We start from the raw sequence: 9,999 nt of genomic DNA, 5'->3' as shown, positions 1-9,999 counted from the left end.
CTTCATTTACCATTGCACAAATATTACTAAAGACTCCTATAAAGAACATTACCTATTCCCTACATGAGTCAACCTTCCCTTCTCAAAGGCTTCACAGCAGACTGGTGCTGAGAACTCTTCTCTGCACAGGCATCTATGCATTAAAGGAGGGAAAAAAAATTCAGACAGATGAATTACTGCATGTTCTTTGGAAAAACATTTGAGTGAATAGATGTAATGCACACATTTTCTTTCATTTTGTCTTCTTCACCTATCCATCTGTTCCTTCCTACTCCAATCCACGCCCTCACTCTTGTCTTTTGCTTGCTTTCTTCTCTTCTCCCCATAACCCTACCTTAGCCCTCTCTCCAAAGGACATTAGATGTAAAACCTGTCAGTTATCTGGAATCCTGCCTACACTTTATACATCTTACCCCAGCCATCGCTGGTAAGCCAGTTTCAGCAATGTTAGCAATCAAGGAAAGTATAAGTAAGGCAGTTCCTTCCTTCTTCCCAAATTCGCTGCATTTTAACATGGGTGCAGCAGCCTTTGTTTAGGAAGGACCAGGCACTTACTTTGCACTTCTGTAGCTCACGTCTCTAAAGCAGAGTGCATTTTGCTTAACTCACTAGTGCTGTAGACTCCAGCACATATGCCATTTGAACAGATCTGCTGCTCAGCAGGTCCGCGTACGATTTCCATAAACAGTGTGCACAAAATTTGTTGCCTTCAGGAGAAGGAACTGCACTAGGCAGTTCCTTTTCCACATACAGAAGGATTATATTTACACAAATTTGCTACTGCTAGAGAACACCAAGTTACTCTTCATTTTATTATTGCTCTTTTTTTGCCCCCTACACAGCCAGATGTAAACACATATTACAAACACAACAAGAGATCATACCAATGTAGGGAATAAGAATTTTATTTTTAGGAGAACTGAAATTAAATTATTTTAAAATGTAAATTTGAGTTGTGGGGGGTTTCATTTCACTTAATTCCATCCAGCAACCTACTCTGCAGCCAGTGACAGAAACTTTATGAAGAAAGCTCTGGTTATGTTGCAAAGCTTACAAACTTTATCAACTCTTAAGAAAGACTGTTCCAAAATAGCTACTGAATTCCTTGTGGAAGCTCCCTCCCCACACTTCTTATAGGCAACAGTGAACTTTAATGAACTATTAAACTAACACATCATTGATTTTTCTAGGGTTTAAATAGTCAATATCATTGAAGAGACTTACAAGTTAGCAGTTAGTCAAATCAATTACAAGGGAAGTATTAACTTACTACCCTCACTAAGACTTGCAGGCACAAGCTCAGATGAAGTAAAGGTATTTTTCCAGCTTTGCATTTTCTCCCATGTTAAATGTATGTTGCTGAATCTACTGCAGTTTGTTTCTATTCTGATATACTAACATATTGCTTGGTATGGACATATTTCAGAGGTTATGTCCCAACTTTTCCTTTTCAGGTCTCTGATTGAGTTAATTTCAAAGTAATTGATATACACAGGACATTTACAAAACAGTTTTGAAACCTGGTAACTAGAACTATGATGATGGAATAAAAACAACAGTTCCCTTCAAAAGAAAAACCGGATACCACTGATGATTAAAATGAGTTGGATCAACTCAGGATTATTCTGCAGAGCTTTATGGAAGTACACTTCCTCCTTCCTGGTAGTTACGATTAAAAGAAAGAAATCTAAGCATGCACATTTTCTTTATTTGCAAATGTTTCACACTTCACATTGATTCTTGAAGAGGTGACTTTGTACTTTATTTTGGCAGATTATTTTTTTAGATAATTGAGTTCAAGAGTACTTAAGCCTCACTCTGCAACCTGAATTTTTTAAAGCTGTAGTCAAGCAAAATGTCAAATACTTATTCATGTACTTATTTGCATCCTGGGGCTACTGTAACTTTCTCCAACTGCTGAAGGTAATAAAAATGCTCAAAACAAACAAGGGCTGCTTCTACCCAAATTCCCTTTACTCCAATAGTATCATTCTACCAACATGAGAGAGAGAGAGAACTGCAACAAGAATGTTTCTGTCCAAATATCCACCTCCGCATTGCAGCCACTTCCTAAAATCACAATTGCTAGCAACTTAACAGTTGGCTATGGCATTGCCCATGTGCAGCCAGAGAGACTAACAATTCCATATCTGTTGGGAAACCTTAATCAAATAGTTGCTTCAAGTAAAATAATACTCCATTGTTTTATATTTAGAAAATTAGTTAAAAAATCAGTACTATTAAAAGTTTCATGTTATTAAATTGGCAAAAACCATCATGTGAAAAAGTCAAAAGTCAGCAGGGCTTTTCTGGAATGAAGGGGTGGAAAAAGAGAGTGCTTTGTTGTGGTAACCACTGCTAGTCGGGGCAGTTATGTACAAAGAAGTGTGCAACAATCTCAAATGTAAAACACAACGTAGCATGATGTAGTGACCTGAGACTGTAACAGTAACAGGCATAATAGCAATTCTTTAGAAACGAGAAACTGAGAAGTGACATTTATTAAAATGAATGAGACTTGATCTCGGACTAAACAGCAAAAACTGATGAAATTCCAAGCACTGAGGTGCAAAACATGAAATTAAAATGAAGACCCCCACCTAGAGCAAGAAGGAGAGGAAGTGACCGAGGAGCAGTGTGCACTAGAGGGCAGCCGACACCTTCCACTGCCTGGCTGGGCTACAACCACCACCCCTGCGCTCCCACTCTCGATGTAAGCACAGAACAGAACCCTCCACATTTTTAAACAACTCATAACCACCACACCTGACAGCATTTGCAAGAGCAGGACTGCAACTCTTATTAAAATAACACTTCTCACCACACCAATAATTTCTAATGACTTTTTTTGTACAGGAGTCCTATCTGCATACACCACTATCTTGCATGGATTCTGTAGTTTTCCCCTCCAACAAAGAAGCCTCAAAATAACTTTTCAAAGGATACTGTTAATTACTGTCCATTACGAGGGGAAAGTTAAGCACAGAGTAGTAATGAAACACATCAAATTCAGGGACAAAAGCCAGACATGTCCTCCAATCTAACTAAATATTTATTACATAAACTTTGTAATGAACTAGAATAAACAATTTACTTATATTTCTTAGTGTATAAGAAAATAAATTGGCAGTTTCAGGCCAACTGATGAGTAAAGCCAAATAGCAAAGAAAGCTCACAAACAGACAGGTAAATAGAACTATTTTCATAGATTTATTTGAAAAATACTTACAAAAGCAAGTATGTTTGACACTAAAATAGTTAAACTTATTCCGTGTTTACATTGGTGTAATTAAGCGTGCAGCATTAACAGTCTTTTCTGTTTGAAGAATTGTTAGTTTGCCTTATGGAAGTGGGGAAAATTCTGGTTTACTCATGAACAATGTCTCCCTGCCACTTCCTCAGCAGCAACTACAGCTGTGATCTCTGCCTGAGATCTCAGCACACTGAAAACTGGGTTTGCTTTACTAACTGCCAGCCTGCCAAGTGCAGATTTACTGGAACCTGGAAGGTGGGTCAGTTTTTTTGTTTTTGTTTTTTTTTTCCCCTAGGAAGGAACAAGAGAGCGCAAAGAGAGGAAAACAAAAGGATTGGGTTTTTTTATGTGAAGAATTTACCAAAGCTACATTTCATGAAAAACAGTCCTTAAAAATGTCCTTTAGCTAGTGGCCATCTTCCTTCAAAACACGCACACACTTCTGAACTTACCCGTAAACCAATGTCCCTGAAGCTTACCATTCCTATAGCACTTTTTTGCTAGGAGAGGCCAGGACTAGAATAGCTAAGATTCCCCATCCAGACAGCAGTTCAGTAGTGTCAGAAATGAAATACAGTGCAATTAGTTTCGACATACTGTATAGCTACATTTTAAGACAAAACTGGCAGAGATACTGATTGAAAGAGTTTGCTGTCTCCATGTATCCATGTAATCCATACTCTGGCAACAGCTATAGTCTGTTTACAGGGCAGTTTATTAGGGCATATGGAATGGACGGGATCTCACCACCTATTATTTTGCATGGTGCTAGTAGCTGCTGCTGCTGCTCGAGCCAGCGTATTTCTGTGTGCCTCCGAAGCAGAAGAAAAAGTCCCATCCATCACATGCATTGGTAGCATTCGCCTTCTGCCAGGCTGAGGGGTGTAGGTGTTCTGTCGCCAGTCTTCTTCTGGGGGCATATCCACTCTCCTTGGACCTGGGGCCTTAACGCAGGAAGGAGGCACAGGACAACCTGGAGAGGCACCAGGATCCCAAGAAGGCTCATGTGGTATCCTTAAAGTGCTGTAGTCTGTGCTGGCTGGCAGCCTGCAACCAATGGCATAAGATTCATGCATTTGATGTTGTGAAGGCTGCTGGAAGAAGCCTTCCTGTAAATTCTTGCCTGGCTGGCCAGCATGTCTCCCCCAGAGCATCGTTCGTTTATCTGGTAATGTGGCTGTTTGCCTGGCAGGGTAGCTCATGTTCAGCCAACGGCCAGAGACACTTGATGCTCCATCTCCTAAATGCAGATTAACAAGAGGCTTTTGCCCCTGGGAGAGGCTGCCTTTGGGTGCACAAGGGAGACTCCCATAGCTCAGTGCCACACCTGGGTAGTCTTCACCTTGGAAAGCTTCACCCCTGTCAGGCACAACCAAAAGTTTCTGGATGATGTTCTTCTGATCTCCTAGGGAAAACCAAAACAAAACCAAACAAATAAACAAAAGGTTTGCTTAGTTATATTTTTTGGTTTATCCTCTCAGAATTTTCAGCTGTGGCTAACAGGTGACAGAAGAAAAACAAAATCACTAGTACATCCAGTTACTGGTTGACATGCAATTCTGAATAAAAGCTAGCTGCACCCTTTCTAGCATTCGTTTTCCTCGCTGCATTTCTTCCTTATCCTACCACAGCTGCTGTCACAGACTTCAGATGTCTTTAATAGCCCTTGTGTCATCAAGGAGGAGCCCCACAAAGTATTTCAAGGCTGGCAGATCAAACTGGTTTTGATGGCTGTCACAGGGAAAATAATTCTCATGCAGGAATTAGTTATTTCTATTGGCTTAATTACATATGTGATTTGCTGGAATGAGTAGCTTGTCGAAGTGCTCTCATACATAACAACCAACAAGGTAATGGGTCTTACTGCTACTTTTACACTAAAGAAAATACCTCACAAAAAGTCAATAGGATTTTGTATAAAGTCATCATAATGCTTCCATAAAGATTATTCCCTTTTGTTATGTCCACTTAGCACAGAATCACAGAACTCCTCAGATGGGCAGAGAAGAAGAAAAAGAACATGATTCATCCTTCCAGATTTCTGGAGGAATTCAGGCAGATGGTGAAACATCATTATGAAAGACAAGATCTGAAGAGATGTATTTCAGCAATAATACGGATCACGGAGGAGGATGAAAAGTCCTGTGATTACCTGATGGTATACGTGCCTTGCCCACCATGCTGGGCATCAGTACATCATGGGGTAGGTGCTGCACCTGGTTTGGGTTGTGCTGGGGATCAAAGGGAAACACAGGAGGATCATGGGGGAAAGGAAAGGAAGTGGAGCTGGAAGAACGGTGGCTGGTGTCCACTGGCATTTTCCTCGTATTTGGTGCTTCCTTTTATAAAATGAGAAAGGAGAAGAAAAGAACATAAAATGATGAGTAAACACAACGTTGGGCTGAATCAAGCAAAGATGGTGTTGATCCAAGGAAAGGGATGAGACACTGGAAAAAAAACATGCATCTGTATGTGAAAGAGAAATACAAATAAAAACTGAAACAATCCAGTAAGGCTCTTACTGCAGTGGTGGGCTACTTAGGAGGATCATTTGACTGGAAATATACCAAGGAGAAAAACCCAAACCAAACAAAACACACTCATGGAGGTTTGGTTCACAAACTGAATCCACAGAACAATGGCAGGCCAGTCAGCATCAGCACTGCCACACTACACAAGTCATGAAATAAAGGGTATTCCTGATCCTTCCTTTTTATTTCCTAGCAAGCTTTACTGAAAGCTCTGATCCCAGACTATGAACAGATTTATCTGTTGCAGCTGAAATCTTTACCAGTGCTGTACCATTTCCTGCTATTAGGAGGTACCTACCCCAAAGTAGGAATGGCTGAATGGCATAATTAACAAACCATCACAGGCTTGAGCCCAGTGATTCACTTGAAGAGTGGTGACAGACAGTCATCCTATCGGCTACTTCTGATAAAAACCTTCAGCAGAGAGGGGGGTCTTGGACAGCTGGAGGCTTTTAATTGCTTCTGCCAGCACCTCCAGGTATGCATTAAAGCCCTCAACTAAAGTATACCAAGGACCAAACATTCAGAAGTTGACATACTCTTAGCTTATGATATACAGTAGAAAGACAGAATCAGACCAACCAGTCTACATAACTGATTTTGCAACTGAGACTTCTACACTTACTATGCAGTTGGCTTCAAATCAAAACTTATGCACAGTTGGCAAAAAATTCCATCCAAGCCAAACCCTCACGTTATATCTGGCTATGTTGCTAAACACCAACAATAATGTGTTACTGTTTTCCTCACTTGAAGTTTTAACTTGCACCTATGACTACTTAACAGAGATAACAAAGGAAAAATCAATCTCCCTATTTTTAGTTACTTCCTGTAAATAACTGGCTGCATGTTATGTACGAAGTCTTGAATTGTCTCCCCTTTATGCTTACTTTTACACTCTAAAAATGCTACTTGCTGCACATACCCACAAGAGAGCAGAAACTTTCACATGGTTAGCATTGTCTTTTTAAAATTACAGGTGTATTAGAAACTTTCTTGAAAATACTCTAAGTCAACTGAAAAAAAAATTTATACTGGATGTCTTTTTAAACTGGCAAGTAATATTAGCTCACACGCTTACCAGCTGCAGCAGGTACTACTCTGCAATGATGCCTAAAGAAGATGGCTTTGTTACTTAAATAAAAGCTCATTCTTCTTCCAAAAAGAGAACAAAAATTCACAAAGACAAGCTTTTATCATGGCTTATTATTCAGTCATCTGCTGTCTTGTTTGTTAACTACTAAACACAGACAGAGAAAACAGCAACCCTACACACAGATGATGGCTCTTTGGAAACCTGCACATCGTTCTACTTACAAAACTGTGAGAAGAGACCAAAGTCTCTTCTCTGTTCGAGATGACTGTCCCACTGAGACTGCGAGCAATGCGACGGAAATTCTCTGCACTGTACATTTCCTCCTCTTCTGGTTCCCTGCTATGTTCTCTGGTATATGTGACCTGCAGACAATATCACACATTTCAGAAAAGGCTCCCATAATATCAATTTTGTATAATAATTATAGGGAAGAGATAAATATAAATCTATCAGACTTTACTTCAGTGAAACTCCAGGACCTTTTCTGTTTTTAAATCCCTCATTCAGGTACTACCTTGAAAACTTCAAGCAAACGGGTCTGTTTGGATATGGTCATTAAAAATACTATTCCTTATAGTCTTTCTTTCTTTGGTAAATATACACTGATTGATTTGTCTTAGTGAGACTCATTCTTTTATAAATATCTAAAGCCAGGACAAAAAGTCTCTACTGGGATGAATCTACCTAAAGGACTGACTACTGCTACAGGCATCGCTGCCCCTGTAGAGATAATCATGGCTGCAGCTGACAGCCATCCTGTGATAAAAGTACTACAGTCTTCTCATAATGAAAAAAAATCTAGGATTATTTGATGAGTGCTGGAAGCTTGTTAATCTCATGTTAGCAAGGGATATGTTTATTCCTTCTTTCTTTTTCTCTGTTCTATATAAGCAAGACCATTTAAGCCCCCTTTAATGAGTACAGAAGTACTACAGGAAACATTTCCCCTTGAAAATACTTGTAAGTTTTCATGTACAGACACTGGTATGTAACTACCAGTTATTTAAACAGTTTCTCCCCAGAAAAAAAGAAAAAGTATCTTCTCCCACTCTGAAGTGACCAACTACCAACCGTAGCAAATACCAAATTATCCCCCACTTTCAAGGTAAGCAGTGACACAGTAAAAAAAAAAGTCCGTGCCCCTGCAAGCAATAACATCAAGAAGCAGTTATTGTAAGTTGTGATGCAAGGCAGTTCACAGCACTATGTTCAAAGAGACTAGATCTTAAAGTTTTCAGGGATACGTTCTTCAAAGTCAGAATTCAGGTAACTTGATTGCATCCAAGCTGCATGTAGCACGAGTCACTTTTTTTAGCTAATTAATCCTCAGCTAGATGGCACTTAAAATTCTCTCTAACATTACTATCAATGACCCCAGTACCTTTTTCATAATATAGTCCATTCTCTCACTGTAAATTCTTTCACTTGCATAGACCAAGCCCTTCTCCTTCTAGCACATCTTAAATAACAATATGTCACCTTGGAGACAGAAGAGACAGTGGATCCACACAGACTGCGCTCGATCTCTGCTGTTGGGGTTTTCGAGACACCCATGCCAGCTGTAGCATGCAGCTTCCTCACATTCAGGTTCACAGAGACTGGGAAGGAAAATGCTATGGTTAAATTCAATGCTTGATTGCACGTTATGGCACGTTTCTGACTGTCTTAGGTCTGACTCCAGCAAAGACAGACACACAGAACAAGAAGTCATCAGACATCCTTTGAACATTAATACATAAGCTAACTCCCAATATTTCAAGGGGAGATAGTCTATCAGGATACTCACACCTGCTTCACTTGCCCTTTTGCAGGCTTCTGGGGAGCAGTTAATTGAACTATTTAAGAGTTACATGATTTAACTGCACAGCAGCACTTGTTTGATACAAAGGTGAGATAGTTTAGGGGGCCTAAAGGGACAGAAAATCAGCTACCAGGAGCAAGTTACCTGAAGTTACTTGGCATGGATAAGACTCATCAGTTTTAAGTTCCCCACACATTCACCTGCTTGTTCCCACCCAATGCTAGTTTGTCAGCCTTCTGTTGTGCTGGTTAAAGAGTTGTGCTATTTTTAACTAGGATTGCTACAGTTGCCTCACTTCAGTGTGATTCTCACCAACCAGTTATAATTCTAAAATTTCTCATGGAACAGACAGGCAGATCAATGGTCTAATAAAAACAGTCACAGGGAATCTCTCTATAAAGGAAGAAAGGTGATGTGCTGGTAATGACACATTTTCAGCATTGAGGTGGCATTTGGAGGATCAGGTCTTTGCTTTAATCTCTGTTGTAAAGCTCCAGTACTGAAATAGAGGCATTTTCACCATGATTCTGAATGCAAAGGTCTGACAAAACCAGTTGATACGGGGCAGAAAGCTTAAACAGCATTTGCAAATGAACAGGTAATCCAAGTTAAAAGTGAGAAAGAGCTGTCCTAGACTCACTCAGGTGATTTTCATCCAGTTCATCACAGTAGATGCACTGGTTCAAACTTTTTGTTTACATACAGAATTTGCAGAACTTAGGAAGAAACATCTGAAAGTCACAGCAAACCAGAAGTAAAGATCTCCAACACAAACTTCCCTTTAGAAGAATATCCATCTCTTATATCCTTCACATGTGTAGTGGGAAAATAGGCAAGAAAAGCATCAGCATAAGACACAGCATTTGATGACAGAACTCTGAATCTCCAGCTAACACTAAAGCAACAGGGCTTTATCCTGTCAGATTTCCAGAAAGAGCTGGAAGTAAGCTAAGTAGGAACACATGAGACCTTCTGATTCAAGCCCATGCCAAGAGAGTATCTGCAAGGTTGTGAGGTCAGATCTTGCCTAACTCTGGAAGAAAACCAAAAGGACTACAAATGGGAAATGGCCACCTTTGGATGTGTCACCTGGTCTGCCAGTGGACCGCAAGACAAGAGAGTTCTATAAAAAACTCAAGCTGTTGAATAAAAACCTGTTCAAGAGTCTCCTGCAGTATTCGCTCTGGTCACAGCCAGGTTTGATTTGTCAGGAACAATGGAGGCTCCATCTCCATGGGTGCAGGGCAGGGGAAAACCTATCTTGTGTATGCATTACAATACACATCACATTATATATATATTTTTTTATATATATATA

General features: G+C 39.9%; 1 protein-coding gene across 1 annotated transcript; it reads right to left on the bottom strand.

The window, feature by feature from the left end:
- Window positions 1-3,996: 3,996 nt before the first annotated feature.
- On the bottom strand, window positions 3,997-8,434 carry LOC104155175 (inactive ubiquitin carboxyl-terminal hydrolase 54-like). Its single transcript, XM_009702148.1, has 5 exons — window positions 8,360-8,434; window positions 7,102-7,242; window positions 5,406-5,592; window positions 4,581-4,658; window positions 3,997-4,493 (listed from the first exon to the last, which is right to left on the bottom strand). The coding sequence occupies exons 1-5, from the start codon at window positions 8,432-8,434 to the stop codon at window positions 3,997-3,999; spliced, it is 978 nt and encodes a 325-aa protein (XP_009700450.1).
- Between the last annotated feature and the right edge of the window lie 1,565 nt (window positions 8,435-9,999).

Source organism: Cariama cristata, unplaced genomic scaffold (assembly GCF_000690535.1).
Source record: "Cariama cristata isolate BGI_N322 unplaced genomic scaffold, ASM69053v1 Scaffold23336, whole genome shotgun sequence".
Lineage (NCBI taxonomy): Eukaryota > Metazoa > Chordata > Aves > Cariamiformes > Cariamidae > Cariama > Cariama cristata.
The sequence above is the reverse complement of the archived record's forward strand: the minus strand, read 5'-3'. Positions and strand labels throughout refer to the sequence as shown.

Excerpts from the sequence above, each read along its gene's own strand:
- LOC104155175 (XM_009702148.1), bottom strand. The coding sequence starts at position 8,434 with ATGGGTGTCTCGAAAACCCCAACAGCAGAGATCGAGCGCAGTCTGTGT. Across the intron at positions 7,243-8,359 it reads CTGTCTCTTCTGTCTCCAAG|GTCACATATACCAGAGAACA; the intron begins GTGACATATTGT and ends TATTGTCTGCAG. Across the intron at positions 5,593-7,101 it reads TGGTCTCTTCTCACAGTTTT|GAAGCACCAAATACGAGGAA; the intron begins GTAAGTAGAACG and ends ATTTTATAAAAG.